Source organism: Podarcis gaigeae (genome assembly GCF_964106915.1).
Source record: "Podarcis gaigeae genome assembly, contig: HAP1_SCAFFOLD_255, whole genome shotgun sequence".
Lineage (NCBI taxonomy): Eukaryota > Metazoa > Chordata > Lepidosauria > Squamata > Lacertidae > Podarcis > Podarcis gaigeae.
The window spans coordinates 1-16,850 of NW_028153431.1; the positions used below are offsets into that span (position 1 = coordinate 1).

The 16,850-nt window shown below is 45.5% G+C and overlaps 1 protein-coding gene across 2 annotated transcripts; it reads right to left on the reverse strand.

The window, feature by feature from the left end:
* Positions 1 to 104: 104 nt before the first annotated feature.
* Positions 105 to 16,301, reverse strand: LOC310837146 (DNA-binding protein RFX8-like). Of its 2 annotated transcripts, none has more exons than XM_083757292.1 (8): positions 16,182 to 16,301; positions 13,951 to 14,074; positions 13,161 to 13,222; positions 8,317 to 8,403; positions 2,731 to 2,794; positions 1,643 to 1,735; positions 1,171 to 1,248; positions 105 to 254 (listed from the first exon to the last, which is right to left on the reverse strand). In XM_083757292.1, exons 1-8 carry the CDS (start codon positions 16,235 to 16,237, stop codon positions 120 to 122), a joined length of 699 nt encoding a protein of 232 aa, XP_083613418.1. In that variant the 5' UTR covers positions 16,238 to 16,301; the 3' UTR covers positions 105 to 119. The 2 variants fall into 2 exon arrangements, with proteins under 2 accessions (XP_083613418.1, XP_083613419.1); XM_083757293.1 differs by having other exon boundaries at positions 13,951 to 14,069; positions 16,182 to 16,263.
* Positions 16,302 to 16,850: the final 549 nt, after the last annotated feature.

The following is a 16,850-nucleotide window of genomic DNA, read 5'->3' on the forward strand; positions in this document are numbered from 1 at the left end:
ATGTATTAGCTGCAGAAGCAAGGAAATGCCCATCTGGTTGAAGAACTTCACTTGTATCTGCACACTTTTGCCCCACTTCTCCCAAAGAAGGTCTGATTCAAAGTTTGGGAACCTCTGGTCTAATATATGAAAAGTGGTACCTGGAAGAGCTGCCTGTCGTAGCATTGAAACAGCTGGCAAACATCTGCCTGGGACACGAACATTATTGCGTCAGGCTTCAGAGACTTCCAGAAAGAAGTGAAGAGCTCTTCCACCTAAAGGAGCACATACTTAATGAATTTTCACTGCAACATTGAAGTCATTTATTGTTGGGAAAAGAAGCTTAAGGACATTTGCTCAGCCCAGAACCCACCATGTGCTTCTGCTGCCTTCCCAGATGTTGGGAATCCCCTGGAATGCTTCCTTCCCCTAATGCAACGGCTACACTGCTCCTGAACATGCATCTCCACATAATGGTGGTGGGCGGGGGGGTGGTAGAAGAAGACTTGCTCTACTCATGTTTGGCTTTAAAAAATTTAATCCAACTGGCCTAGAAGACGGAAGTAAAATATCGGTAGTGATCCCCATTGTCTCCAAAAACGAGGCAAAATAAAAGTCTCGGGTGTCTAAAGCATGTAATATTAGCAATGAAATCTAGAAAAAAACAGAGGTTACGGGACTGTTTATTTTGCCTGCTTGTATATCATCATAATCAAGCAGAGATTTAGGATAAAGTAGTTGGAGTAATGAGTTTTACGGGAAGGCTACAATCTTATATATATATATATGCATGTTTCCTTGGGAGTAAAGGCATCCCCCCCCCTCAAAGCAAATAGCATCTTAAGAACAAGAGAGCCCTACTGGATCAGACCAAAGGCCCACCTATTCCAGCATTCTGCTCCCACAGTAGCCAGAGTGGCCCAAGCCTCTTTCAGAGGAGGTGTTTTCTTCAGGACCACAGCACGGAAAGAAAGAGTTGAATTCCTCTTCATCAGCCTCTCTCATCTGATATTTGCATTTTAAAAACTAAAACAAAACTATATGGCAAGGGCAAAGACATATTTAACCTCACATCACCTTTGGCCTAAATACAGCCAGAGAAATTATGTGGAACTTCCTATCAAATAAACATGGAATGGGCTGATCTGAAGGAAGGCTTACGCAGAGACCTAACACAAACATCACACCTACCTGGTCAAGATCCTTGTTTTTTACATTCTGCAACACTTCCTGGCAGTGGGTGCAATATGCATCAACAAATAAAGAAACCTGGAATATATACAAATCGAGGCAACATGAAAGCACTGTGGTCAAGAATTCATAATTGCTCCATTTATTCAGTCCTCAAAGCACCATGGAACAATCTACAACCAAAACAGACCCAAACAGGTCAACCCTATCATACAAAAATCTATTCAATAATCAGAAGCGGACTATTGCAACTCAGAGGTTTGGGATAATAAAAATAGAAGATCTTACTTGTCAACCTTAAAGGGACAAGGGTGTAGGTTTCCCTTTGGGGTAATTTCCACAATATGGGGGCTACCACCAAGAAGTCAATGCTTCTCACAATCTTGCTGTCCTTGGTGGCTGTAGCTACAACAGGGTCTCATCACTTGATTTGATCTCAGCTCTGGAAGGGTTGTTATGCTATCAAACACACCATTTTACAGGAATATTTCTTTTCTAGCTCCTGCTCCCATGAAGAAAATCTCCTGAATTCAGGAAGTGGATATCCAACTGCTTCTTGGTCCTTCTGCAAGACGACAACAGTTTATTAAGTTTACAACACACACTTACAACTATGTTTATTACTACTGGGTGGCACAACATTGGGAAACAACAGAGTGGGGTCCTTTGGCATTGGTGTGTATTTGCAACAGCCACATCGATCTGGAGCAAACTTGACATGAAGGATTTTTTGGGTGGATTGGACTGTCATTGTGCTTTTACAGAGTATTTCCAGAGCCACTCCTATCCATTAATCCAACTCACATTCCCATTAGCCTGATCAAAGGATTCTCACACTTGGTTTGATACTCTTACACAAAATACATGGGCATCACTGTCAGTTGCGAAGTGCACACCCATGTATGGCTAGCCCCTGCTTGTTCCTTTGCTAAACTGCTCCAGGGCTCGAACAGAAAGCTTTCTTGGGAACATGATGCTGGGCAGTCAATCAGCACTGCGTATAGCCAGCTTCTGTTTCAAACTTGCAAATCTATCCCCCCACCCCACTCCGAATTCCATCATGCAGTGGAAAAGAGACAACTGGACTGAACACAGAAGAGGCAGTTTCAGAGTGAACCTACGGCTCTAAAATTGTTACGCCTGACTTCACCTTTAAAAGGGTATGAGCAGCAAGTCACACTCTTGTATTTGGTTCTATGATTCTATGGGTCTATGTTTCACAAGTGATGCAGCTGTGTACTTAAAGGTAGCAGCAGAATCTCCCCTGAGATCGACTAACACAGCAGAGTACATGGACTGAGGTACAATAATGATCCTACCAGGAAGCAAGCGAAGAAATGGGTCACCACACTTAAAGTCTCTCGCATACAGGATTTAATTATGTGCTTACTGATTCAGTGCCATGGCTCCTGCCAACTTCCTACAGCAGAATCATAGCCAGGAAGAAAAATGCTTTTTTAAAAAGCGTTCTCGGCAGGTTGCATTTCACTGATCCATCACAGACGGATGTTTTTGGCTCGTAGCCGCCTCGTATTAAATCTGCTTTGAACAAATACTCACTGTCTCTTTTCTGCAGCCACTGCTCTGATAACTTGCCGCATTCTCAAGACTGCAAACCTCCCCACTGTGGTAGGACAGACAACAACAAAACCTACTTTGAAATAGCTCTGTTTGGTTAACTATTTCTCTACAATGTCTGAATCAGGACAGGTTGCAAGTGTATGTACCAATGCCTGGGTGCTATGATGGGCTAACAATCTCTCTGAATCCTTGGCAGCAAGTGGTTCCTGGGTTCAGGAATTAGGTTGTTTGCCTGTTTTGGGCAGGGTTGCACTCCTTCTGAAGGAACAGGTACAAAATTCAGAAGGTGCTCCTGGAATTATCTTTGCCACTAGAGGCCAAGGACATCTCAGCGGCAAGGAGTGTCTATTACCATCTCCAGCTGGTACGACAGCTATGTTTTCTCCTTAATAAGGGTAGCTTGGCCATTGACAACCTCACAATTAGATGGCTGGCATGAACTCTCTGTGGGGCTGCCTTTGCATCTGGTCCAGAATCTGCAACTAGGGCAGAATTCGGCAGCTAGGATGCTGAGAGGAGCACTTAGCTATTTCATCCATGCTGAAAGAATTGAACTGGCTGGCTCTTTGCAAGCTCACCAGATTCAAGAGCTTGCTGCTGACATGTTATTTAATTTATTGTCTATTTAATTTATGCTTTGCTGTTCTTCCCCACATGGCAAACACATCCCTGGGGAAACCCAGCCAGATGGGCGGGCTATAAATAATAAATTATTATTATTATTATCCCCGATAAAACAAGGCAATTAAAAATGAAATAAAGACGTATTTCAAAACAATTTAAAGCATCTAAAAAGCACCACAGAACTGGTGGCACCTACCCTCTGAGCTTCATGCATGGATTTTGCTAGGTCAACCTTGGCCCCTACTGACCAGGGACAGCTTCTGTTTTCTAGTACCTATCAAACAATAAGTCCTCTTCCTATTTTTGCCTTTGGGGAAACGCCTTGTTAACATTTTGTTAGCGTGCTAGAGCTGTCATCCTTCAGGATTCAGCTATTTATAACTCAAAGCTCTGTGGGATGGTGGTTCCCTCTTGTCTGGAGCACATTCATATAAATGGCATAAGCACAGGGTGATAGCCCAACAAACAGTTCCAGTAACATAAAGACTTTGGACTGAGCAACGGAACTTTACCTCCCTCTCTTCTCCTCATATGTCCCCTATGTCTGAGTTGGGGGAATGTCCAGAATTTACTTAGGGGGTACATGGGGGCACACAGAGAGAGGAGTGTGAGTGTCACTGTACAACCCAAAGCGTTTGTGCTAGCAGAAATGTTTAGTTGGATACCATGGCACTAAACGCAGCCTACCATTTCACACACCGCAGCTCCCGAAGCAAGTTAGCATTGTGGCACGAGGGTTATGGTTTCGTTGTTCAACATTAACAAAAAGAAAAGTCGCCCACTTGGCTTTTAAGCTAGCAGAGGACGGGACTGCTACAAATCAAACGAATGTTGCTGTAACATGTAGAAATTCACAGTGGAAGTGAGTGATCCATGTTATGAAAACAGACACAAACGTGTGTGTATGTATGTATGTATGTATGTATGTATTTGGTGAAACGTTGGGAGCGCACAAGCTTTTTTGGCTTGCTGCTACAATTCCCATCATGCCTGACCATTAAGAAGCCATCCTGTCTGGGGCTGGTGGGAGTTGGGACTCTAAGCACAGCCCAGGGGTCACAGGTTTCTGATCCCTGGCTTACTGTGAACTTCTAAGAACTTGAGGGAGCAGTTCTATAGGGCAGCAAACGCCAGAGCTGTTAAGATTTATTATGCTTGGCCCCCAGGTAGTTTTCAATGCAGCAAGAATTATTTAAGCAAGAAACAAAAAAAGAAAACAAATTTGGCCGTAATCAAATTAAAGAAGGCCCGCACAACTGGTGACAAAGGCACTCCAGTACTCCTCTATGACAGCCTGCCAAGTTTTAAACCACCATCCTGTTTTTGCAGTGCCAGCAAACAGCAGCTTCCATTGGGGTGCCATACATAACCAGCAGGCTGTATTCAGCTTGGTGGATAATAGCACGGCTTTTTTTTGCAGCCAGAATTCAGTTCTGGCACCTCCCATTGCCATTATACAAAAACAAGAGAGTTGTTCATGGTCAGTTCTGGTACCTCTTGTTGTAGAAAAATAGGGCTGGATAATAGGTTGTACAAGCTGCATAGGAGCCAACACATAAGGGCCGAGGATCCTTCGGACCCCATCAATAAAATATTTGAGGGGCCACCGCTCCCCCAAGTTGATGGGCATTGATGTTCAAATGGTGTGTGTGTGCCGCATCTTGTGATCCATTACGCAAGGTGGGGCTTACCTGCCCCCCCATATTTTATTCAAGTTGGCACACCTGGCAAGCTGGGTATAAGTTGCTTTGCAGGCAACCCTTCTTGGAAAACTAGGTTTTCAAGACTGGGACTTTGCTTTCTTTCTTTTTAATAAGGCCTTGGAGCAGCTCAACTTGAATTCTAGGATAAACTGCCGGGAGTGTAGTAATACGTTGCTTGAGAATTCCCAGTCCCTGCTTCTCTGGGAAGACCACTCCACCCAATCGACTATTGCTACTATAGCAACATGCACGGATGGTGCTCTCTCTCAATAGGCTGGCTGGCATAGCTTGTCAGCTCTTGGGCTGCCATCCTGCTCCTCCTCAAGAGCCAATTGAGCTATACGCATGGTCTTGTGGCTGCAGCTGCTGCCTAGAAACAGCGAAGCAGGAGAACTCATCCCTCTGTTTGGTGATGTCAGCACCCTAAACATGAACACCTGCTAGAAGCTTGCCATATGTAGTCACAGAACACTAGCAAACATCCATCCCAACGGTGCTCAGAATATCCTAGAGAACTGAACAAAACAAACCATATTTTTTTTGCCTCAGAGTGCTTACAGTCTGAGTCGAATGAGAGAACTAAAGAGATGGAAAAAGGATCACGCTTTTACAAGCAGGGATGAGGGAGCAGGGCTCACAGAGAGCATGCCCTCTGAGTCCAGTGATCACCCTGCAATGGCCTCTCCCTGCTGCCTTGTGTGAGGAAATTTGTGTGACGTGTTTTGTTTGTTTCCTCCTGAGTCTGAGGAGAAAGCTAGAGGAGCATGCTCACACCAAGCTTCACCTCCGAAAGTCACTGTGAGGGCATGTGCCTCCGTGGACTCCGTGATTCCTTCCGTCACCCACATTCCCTCACATGCATCCCTAAGACCCATTGGCTGCTTCTTCCCTTCTTCTTCTTTCCACAACCTTCCGCCATACCACACTGGGGGCTTTTGGAAACAGGCAAAGCCCACCCTATCACAGGCCAAGTAAGGCAACCGCCTCAGGTGGCAGATGCTGGCGGGTGGCAACAGCCCTCTTGCTGTTCCTCTCTGTTGGACAGAGCTGTTTACATGGCATGCCTTGCTTCACTTATTATTTTGTCAAGAGCAGCTTGCAGAATCCAGCCACAATAAACCACCAGCCTGGAGGGACCCTTTGTTAGACTACCTCTCCTTTAAATCAGAACCAGTGAAGGCGGTGAAGGTCCTGTGTGAGTGCCTGGAGGCGGTTGGAGGTTGGATGGCGGCTAACAGATTGAGGTTGAATCCTGACAAGACAGAAGTACTGTTTTTGGGGGACAGGAGGCGGGCTGGTGTGGAGGATTCCCTGGTCCTGAATGGGGTAACTGTGCCCCTGAAGGACCAGGTGCGCAGCCTGGGAGTCATTTTGGACTCCCAGCTGTCCATGGAGGCGCAGGTTAACTCTGTGTCCAGGGCAGCTGTCTACCAGCTCCACCTGGTACGCAGGCTAAGACCCTACCTCCCCGCGGACTGTCTCGCCAGAGTGGTGCATGCTCTAGTTATCTCACGCTTGGACTACTGCAACGCGCTCTACGTGGGGCTACCTTTGAAGGTGACCCGGAAACTGCAATTAATCCAGAATGCGGCAGCTAGACTGGTGACTGGGAGTGGCCGCCGGGACGACATAACACCGGTTCTGAGAGATCACATTGGCTCCCAGTACGTTTCCGAGCACGATTCAAAGTGTTGGTGCTGACCTTTAAAGCCCTAAACGGCCTCGGTCCTGTATACCTGAAGGAGCGTCTCCACCCCCATCGTTCAGCCCGGACACTGAGATCCAGCGCCGAGGGCCTTCTGGCGGTTCCCTCATTGCGAGAAGTGAGGCTACAGTGAACCAGACAGAGGGCCTTCTTGGTAGTGGCGCCCGCCCTGTGGAACGCCCTCCCATCATATGTCAAAGAGATAAAGAATTACCTGACATTCAGAAGACATCTTAAGGCAGCCCTGTTCAGGGAAGTTTTTAATATGTAATGCTGTATTGTTTTTAACACTGATTGGGAGCCGCCCAGAGTGGTTGGGGAAACTCAGCCAGATGGGCGGGGTATAAATAATAAATTATTATTATTATTAGTTGCCCTGTGATGCTTCCCAATGCATATTTGTGTCTTCCCATATAAATCCTTTCTGGATTTCTTTCTCCAAACCAGGGATGAGGCCTGTGGTGAGGCAGGAATGGCTTCGGCCTGTGACTGCGCTGTGATCACTGCCATACGGAAAGGGACTCTTGCACTGTAGCAAGTCAACTGCAGCCCGAGATGTTTGCAGGCACAAACACTTCTGAAAGTGGGCTCATTTATAACCACTCCAATAGCACCATGAGCATGAATAATCATGAATTCACAATAAAAACGACATATGGAGGGGCCCTAAATTGAGTGGATGTTATATAGCAATGCCTACCCCAACAAGGAAAATGGATGGAACCAGTAACTAGCTGTGAGTCATGTCAGGTTACACTGCACATCCCCATCATGCTGCACAACTCAGTTAAGTGGATCATTTTGAAGCAATTTTTTAAACCCACACTTCATCCATATATACTATTGTAGGCATCTGCATCCTTCTACTGTGATGTGTAGCTCATTGCAGAAGATGTGTGTGTGTGTGTGTGTGTGTGTGTGTGTGTGTGTGATCAATGTGCGACAAATCTGATTTTAAGTTTAATCAGAACTTGGCAGCAGTAGTTTTGACATTTAAGAGTAAAATCTGCCAAACCGAATCTTGCTCAAACAGGTTGTAACTGACGACTAGAGCTTGCAAATATATTCTGTTTGCTCAACAATGCACATCCAAAATCTGAGTTAATTAGCAAAGGGGGTCCCACTCTGATCCCTCAGCTGTTCAAATAGCTGAATCAGTAACTGGAAAACTATCTGAAGTCCTCTTGCCTGGGACTTCATTAAACGGTCTCAGTTAAACCAGCTGACCTTTGCAAGCTTGGTTCTTCTTATGTGTTGACCGTAAAACTAAATGTCACCCATTAGACCTGGGATTGAACCAAGACATTTTGTGAATAACAAGATCACACTGGGATAGCTCAGTTGGTACAGCATGAGACTCTTAATCCCATACTGTTTTACAGCTTCTGTTGCAACTACACAGCAAACTGGGACCCCCCGATCCTCAAAGTGCCAGGGTTATCATTATCCAACCAACTGGCGTAAATTCACTGGAAATACAATTTCAGCTATCCGTACCCACATTTTGTCGTGAAACATATTTAAGAACCAAACCTGTTCTCCCTTTTCTCAGCCAAAAGATAGCAATAGTAGGCATAGAAGGGTGAGCTCTTCTTTATCTGTATTCCATCATAATGATACCTGAAGAATAACAGACAAATTTAAGAGATTAATGAAGAGGCCAGTTGCGTGGCGAACTCTCAGCCATAATCTGTAAATATCTGTCAAAGATTCAAAATATATAAATAAATGGGATACTTCCTGCGACACCTTTAACCACCTAATATGCTATGTACAACCTTGTTGATAATCAACTAAGCCAGTGCAACCAAAACTGTGGGTCCTGATGTGGTCCTGTTGGGTTGCACCAGGCGTAGGCAAACTCTGGCCCTCCAGATATTTGGGACTACAATTTCCATCATCCCTGATCACTGGTCCTGTTAGCTAGGGATTATGAGAATTTTAGCCCCAAACATCTGAAGGGCTGGAGTTTGCCTATGCCTGGGTTGCACAATGAATGACATGCTCCCTTGCCCCATTCCCGCAGGTCTTAGGTCCTTCCTTCCTTCCTTCCTTCCTTCCTTCCTTCCTTCCTTCATCAGGCAGACAGCACACCCTTCCTACTGGGCGAGCCCATTAATAAATAAGCTCCTTCCATTCTTGACAAGAGTGGGGAACCTGCGGCGTTTCAGATGTTATTGGACTACAACTGTGAACCTCCCTGGCTGCTGGCCAATGCTGGTTGGGGTTGATGAGGGATGAATTCCAACAACATCTGGAGGGCACAGTTTCCCCATTGTTGCTCTATGTCACAGCTTAAATTCTATTCTATTCCTATACTGCCTAGAATATGGGTGGCCAATGTATGTACTCTGATGTTTTAGAATACAACTCCCATCAGTTGTAGAGCAGCCCCTGATGTTGACCCAGAAGCTGCGGCTTTGAAATGCAGGGATGTGGCTGCTCACTGGGGCAAACGATCACCATTATGTTACATTGCTGCTGAAAGAATTACACTGGGAGCTAACTGCCTACTGGGCTAAGTTCAAAGTGCTGGTAGTGGTGCACAATTCCCTATGCAGTTTGGGACCCGGAAACCTAAAATACCCTATCACTCCTTATGTAACCTGACTGATCACTGTGCTCTGCAGGAGAATGTCAACTGCAGATAACATCTCATCAGGAGGGCTTATTCTGCAGGACATAGGAACTGGGCTTCTAGAGTGGTGTAACCTATTCTTCGGTTTTGTATCAGACAGCCACCCTCCCACCTACTGTATTGTCGTTTTGATGCCTCCCTCTTTCAGCAAGCCTTTTAAGGGAAACTTTTGTCCCCATCTGTCTCGGATTTGAAATTGTTTTTATATACAGAACTGTGTCAAGTGTTTTATATATGTTTTCACTGTTGAGGTTTCCAGTGTTAAATGATTTTGCAATGTCTCATAGGAAGCAATTAACAAGTGGAAAAAAATAAACAAAACAGCCCCAGGAAGCACGTCCAATGGTCAGTGATAATGGGAGTTGTAACCAACAGCATCTGGAAGACACTAGATATACCTATGTTGTCATTAAAAATGGATATAAAATATAAACTTGTGGGACTTCCGGGTTGGCGCCATCGCCGAATGGCGGACTCCCTCCGAGCTCCGGAGGGAGCCTGCTCGGCAGGGGATGGGTTCTACCGCGCCGGCGACGCGGGGACCATCAAAAACCATGGGTGCTGAAACCCATGGGCATGGTGACTCGGCGGGCACCGTTTGCGCCCCCCGACCCGCGAAGGAGCCTTTTTAAAGGCTGTGGAGCGGGTGCCGGGGGGGGTGTGGTCAGTCCTCCGCTTCCCCTACCGAGCGAAGCCGCATGCCATTCGGCGGAGAGCGCTGACTTCTTCTATTGAAAATTTGGATCAAAAAGAACAACCCGTGAGTAATTGGAAACTGGACTTAAAAAGGGGGAAAAAAAATTAAATTCGGAGCGAGCGGGGGAGGCGCAAAAAGGAAGTCAGTTTCCCCCCGGTTGTAGAGGATCTAAAGCAAAGGATTTGACAACTAAGATCGAGTGCTACCATATTTTGATAAAGCAGGTGGCGCTGTGGGTTAAAGCCTCAGCGCCTAGGACTTGCCGATCGAAAGGTCAGCGGTTCGAATCCCTGCGGCGGGGTGCGCTCCCGCTGCTCGGTCCCAGCGCCTGCCAACCTAGCAGTTCGAAAGCACCTCCGGGTGCAAGTAGATAAATAGGGACCGCTTACCAGCGGGAAGGTAAACGGTGTTTCCGTGTGTGGCTCTGGCTCGCCAGAGCAGCGATGTCACACTGGCCACGTGACCCGGAAGTGTCTCCGGACAACGCTGGCCCCTGGCCTCTTGAGTGAGATGGGCGCACAACCCCAGAGTCTGTCAAGACTGGCCCGTACGGGCAGGGTACCTTTACCTTTACCTTTTACTATTAACTTCACGATGGAAAACTATAAGATTGGGCTGGAGGAAAAAAGTAGAATGTGAGCTAAAAGGCAACCCCCCCCCCGGGAGCCGGGAGTGATTCGAGAGAGGAGCAAAAGAGGCTTTGACAGCTGTCAAAGGAGCTGTCAAAGCTGAAGAATAAAAAGAGAACTTTGTTACGAGGACTTTGCCGGTTATATTCGTTACAAATTGGATATTAACTGTTTAAAATAAGGAATAACAAGTTACTTTGACTGTTGGGTGTGATCTGGAAGGAAACTGAGTTACTATAATCCCTCTAGAGGGGCTGTGGGACACTACAAGTATTGCTGGTATGGAATTTGAATAGGACTCTTTATCTCCTGGGAAACTGCAGAAATGGAATACTATTTTGTCTACAGAGGTCTCTACACTAAAGGAGACAATAGATTTATCTATTGAAGAATGGAAGGGACTTGATGTAAAGTTTGGTTCCTGAATAACAAAGCCTCTGTAGAGGATTTAGAAGCTTTTGGAATTAGAACATTTTTGCAGGGGAGCAGGAAATGAAACTAGAGGAAACTGAGGAGAGAGAATAACAAGAACAACATGAACAACAAGAATTGGACAAAGCTGGAAGTGGGAACATTTGGGACATCCAGATTTGAAAGGCCTAAAGAAACAAGATTGGAGTTTTTGCTCTTAAATATAGAGATCTGGATGGAAAAAATGGACCTTTTTGAGATAGAGTTCTTCCAAGATTGGACGTTCGAAATTAAAGATGACCAAAAAGGCGGCAAAGACTTTTAAAAAGACGGCAAAGTGGACTTGTGAAGGATTTTGGCCTAGATGTGGGATCTCCAGGATGACAGCAGGCATTGATGGACACTGGGGAACGCAACCGGGAAGGGGGGGGGGAATTTGGAATCCAAAGGGTGTTAAACTATACTTTATTCTTTTTTCTTTCCTTTTTTCTTTTTTTTTATCTGTTCTGCATATTAAAGAGGGGAACTCGTGGAAGGGAGCGGGGTCGATTTTAGGGGATGGAAAAACACTGTTAACATTGGGTTAATCATAATAAGTTTAAAATTTGGGGTAAGAACTTGCTGAATCTATATGAAGGAATTGGAATACAAAAGGGGGTGGGGCGGGGAAGTCCTGAAAGGATATTAATGAAAATAAGGTTATAAAATGGATGTTTTATTTTTCTTTTTTCTTTTTTCTGTTATATTTGAAAATGTTCAATAAATATTATTAAAAAAATAAAAAATAAAATATAAACTTGTGCAGTGTTGACTCCTGATGAGATATTCTTCAATGTGTTGAGGAAAAATAAAATTAAAGGTGGGTCCCACTTCAAAATGCTTGAGAAGCACTAAGCTACAGGCCAGATTTTTATTTGCTGCAATTTGACTTAAAACAAATAGTTTCTCTTCGATAATCATATGAAAACTGCTCTAAAGATCACCATGTTTTCCAATGTGAAGCTCTGCCAATTAGTGATAAATTTAATTCTGCCTATAGACTAATGTCACATGAGGGTGGGTGGTTTAAAAACCACAAGCATTGACTGATCCTTCTGTTCCATCTTAGAATATTTATGAACATTAGCACCATTCAGCAGTCAACTGCCACCGGCAGAATATTAACAAACTGCAGCTCCTATAAGGAAAGTAAAAATTGAATTTAGTGTGAATGCACACACACTGCCTGGAGGGGAAGAGAACAGGTGTGCTGTTTTCAGAAAGGAAAAGAAGCCAGGAGGTCAAGGACTGTGAGAACAGCTGGGGAAGCGAGGAACAGAGACAGGGATCTTAGATGCGAAGAAATTGGAGAAAAGAGTACAATAAACTAGGCAGAGAGAGACTCGGGGATTGACGGGGGAAATGATTTAACACCCACAGAACATTTAAGGGAAAGAGATACAGAAGGGGGAGGGAGTTGAAGATTTCTCTGTGAATAAAGGGACATGGGTGGCGCTGTGGGTTAAACCACAGAGCCTAGGACTTGCCAATCAGAAGGTCGGCGGTTCAAATCCCCGCGACGGGGTGAGCGCCCATTGCTCGGTCCCTGCTCCTGCCAACCTAGCAGTTCGAAAGCACGTCAAAGTGCAAGTAGATAAATAGGTAAACAGCGGAAAGGTAAACGGTATTTCCATGCGCTGCTTTGGTTTGCCAGAAGTGGCTTAGTCATTCTGGCCACATGACCCGGAAGCTGTATGCCGGGTCCCTTGGCCAATAAAGCGAGATGAGCGCCGCAACCCCAGAGTTGGCCACGACTGGACCTAATGGTCAGGGGTCCCTTTACCTTTACCTTACTGTGAATATATTTCACTGTTTACAGATGTTGCTACCATGGTTTTGCATGAAAGTTCACCTTCCATATTACAGTACCCGTGAACTCTTAAATGCACAAATAAGCAGCTGACTATAGACTTTTCTGATAGCTTCTAAATCTTCAATTAATACAAATGAAATGATAATGTACCTTGCACTTCCCCTTGTGCCCAGTCTTCTGGTTCCTAAGTCTGGGAACACTAACCGAACAAGCTTAAAAGAAATGCACAGAAAAGTTAGTCACACTGGTAAATATTTGTGTGCTTCCTGTATCATCTCAGAACATTTTCAACCCATTTTCTAGTTATCACCAGCTGATGTACTCACCTGGTATTTACTGAACTGAACAGCTAGTAATTTCCCACATTCTGTCAACCTATCTGGAATATTTTACATGTTTTATAGTGCATTCCTCAGTACACATCATCTACTCAGAAGTAAGCCACATTAAGACCTCCCAGGAATGTGTGTTTAGGACAGCAGCCTCATGCCATTTTTCACTTGACAGTTTATATCCAGAAATACGAATGTTTACTCAAGTATACATTGTGTACGTCTCACAGCAGTTGTGAGTGGGACACATATTAAAACCACCATATTGAATCGCCCACTGGGTCTAATTTGAATCTAAGGCTGCCATTGTATGCAGATTTAATAGGGGGTTAATTCCCATTGAAATGAACTGTACTGAGCAATTATGAATATGAGTGTCCTGCACATATCTCAACACGATATACAATACCAAGTGATTACTGAACAGAAGGAAAGATTTGTTTTGATAAGTATGTACAAATATAACACCACTGCATCTCTATAACAAATGAATAGTAGTTCTACTAAAATCAGCTCCCAGAGCCCAAAGCTTCTAATGGAGCAAAAACTGGTACAGTTCCATCCGAAACCGATAGCATTTTAAGGTAGCAGCAGCACACTGTGTATACCTTTCCAAATGTAGCTGGATTTACTTGAGTCTGGGCCTCCTGTCTGCAGTTCTCCACATACATTTCGTACAGCAGACAACGTGGCACACTGCATCCTTCGCATACAAAGAAATTGTCTGCTATCCTTGGAGGGGGGAAAAGAACCAAGAGGAAACAAATGTTATGCCTATTTATGTTCAGAAGATGCAGGTTGCCATGTTTACTTTGAAGGACAGAAGGTTTGCAGCAGGTAAAATAATATTATAACTTGGAATTCCTGGGTTTACAAAGCGTTTTGTGAAACAAAATTGAATTCCATAAAATTGTTAATTGTTTGAATACAGTGTCTCCATATCTCAAGGTTGTGAGTTTCACTTTGGTTGCATTCTGCAGCTATTTTAACGCTTTTATATTTTATTATTTCATTTTATTTCAATCTGTTTTAATCATTTAACCTTCATTTTGCCTACAGAACTTCAGTTGTTACATGGCATTAAAATGTAGTAAATACATACCGCATTTTTCGCCCTATAGGAAGCACTTTTTCCCTTCCAAAAATGAAGGGGAAATGTGTGTGCGTCCTATGGTGCGAATACAGGCTTTCGCTGAAGCCTGGAGAGCGAGAGGGGTCGGTGCGCACCAACCCCTCTCACTCTCCAGGCTTCAGGAAGCTCTGCGCAGCCCTAGGGAGGGTTGCGCGGAGCTGCCTGCACTCCGGGGCTCGGCGCAGCTCCACGCAACCCTCTGGAGCCCGGCACGGCTTCGTGCCAGGCTCCCAAAGGTTGCACGGAGCTGCCTGCATTCCGAAGCCTGGGGTGCGCTGAAGAGCACGCCCGGGCTTCGCACAGCTCTCCGCAAGCCTGGGGAGACCGGTACGGCTCCCTAGGCTTGCGGACAGCAGGCTGTTCTGGGGGCTGGGGTAGGGGGAAGCTCGGGCTTCCCTCGCGCCAGCCCCGTGCCTGGGGGGAAATTAATTTTTTTTTCTTTATTCCCCCCCCCCAAAAAACTAGGTGCGTCCTATGGGGTGGTGCGTCCCATGGGGCAAAAAATATGGTATATTTATGCATGCTAGATCATCTGGTCAGCTATTGGGGGGAACAAAATGCTATATTCGGGGCTAATCCAGAATGGCTCTCTCTTCTTATGCTTCTTACCCAGTAATCTGCACACAATTCAAACTAACCATACCTGATACCAAAAACAGAAAAACCCTATTTAATAAATAAACGATTATATATATATAGCCCACCTTTTCCCCATCATGGAACTTGTGGCATCTCCCATTCAGACACTGACCAGACCAAAACCTACTTTGGTTTAACAAGCTGGTTTCCTCAGATGTCACACTTTTGTTCTCAGCTTATGCCCAATCAAAGGTATTACACAATAGCATGGGTGTCATTAAAAACAGGTTTGAAGGATGCCATTTGAGGGCTATCTATTCAACAACCAAAACAAACAGCACAATTATTTCCAACTTCCGGAGCTGGTGGGAACACTGAACCACATGGCAAATTGTGTTAGGTGTTTTTGTTTTTTGTTTTAAATGCAGCTAAATGCCCCTTCAGGAAACACTGTGACAAAATCCGTGTTTGCAAATGTATTGTGAGGGAAGGGCCACAAGCTCATTGGCAGAGCACAGCATCTCAAGGTTGGGCTGGGAGAGAGACTTTTGCCCAGGACTTTAGAGAGATGCTACCCCTCATCAAAGCATGCAGATTCTGAGCTGCACAATACAATGGTCTAGAGGCAGCTGTAATACTGCACTGCGCAGAGTCTCTTGAAATTTATTTTTGGGGTGGGGTGGGGCAGGGCATTACTTACATCATAGGAGCCTATACAACACAAAACACTGTTGCTGTATTTTGGTTTTATTTTATTTAACTTATACTTTGGAAATGTACATGCAGTTGTGTGTGTTTTTTTCCCTTTTAATTTTTTTTGGGAGCCCCCAAGAAAGTGGGGCCCTAACCTGTAGCTTGTTTAGCTTATACGTAAATCCGGCAATGGGTGAGGAACAAACTTATTCACCAATTTCCTCCTCCTGACACGTCATTTATCAGGTCGCTCGCTTTCTGTCCGCCCACCCCAGAGCCAAGCAGCTCGGCTTTCCCTTCAGCTGCTGCTGCTGCTGCTGCAATGAGAAGCAGGCAGCACGCGCAGCTCGCGGGGCTAAAAAGCAGCAGGACTGCTGATAAAGAGACGCCTCCAGCTCCAGGAAATGAGGTCGTGGTGGTGCTGAGGACACCTACCACTGAGTAATGGGCTGGTATATGTTACTACAGCCGCCGGGGAAACGCTCGGCCATCCCGCTGCGCACAGCCGTCCCGAGCCGCTCCGCGCGCGCCGCTGGTTTCTCCGCTGTTTATTTTAGAAGCCGGGCTCTAGACCTAGCGCCCGTTCGCGCCCGCCTTTGGAAAGCCGCGCCGCTCGCTGATTGGACGGCAGCCGCGCGTTGCAACCTTCCATCGATCGCTGCGCCGGCTGATTGGGCCGCTCGAGCAAACCGCGCTGGGGGGGGGGGGGCGCCGCTTCTCACGTCTGTTGCCACAGCATGCACCCGAAGCAGAAGCTGCGTTCGCTCCTACCCGCTGTGTGGCTCATAAATAAAGCAGCCGCCGTTTTGGGGGTAGTAAATTGCACTGAGCTCAATGGGACTGACTTCTGAGTGGGCTTGTATAAGGTTGGGTTGTGGGCCCTGTCCCTGGAGAAAATATTATTGTGAGTTGGACGGGGTTATTCTATAATGAGTATCTTCTTATCCCCGGAATTGTGGAGCCAACAAGAGTTAAAATCTAATAGAGGCAGAGGTGCCAGCTTGAATAAACTTGTTGGTTGATCCGATGCATATGTAAAAGTAAAGGTAAAGGGACCCCTGACCATTAGGTCCAGTCGTGACTGACTGGGGTTGCAGCGCTCAT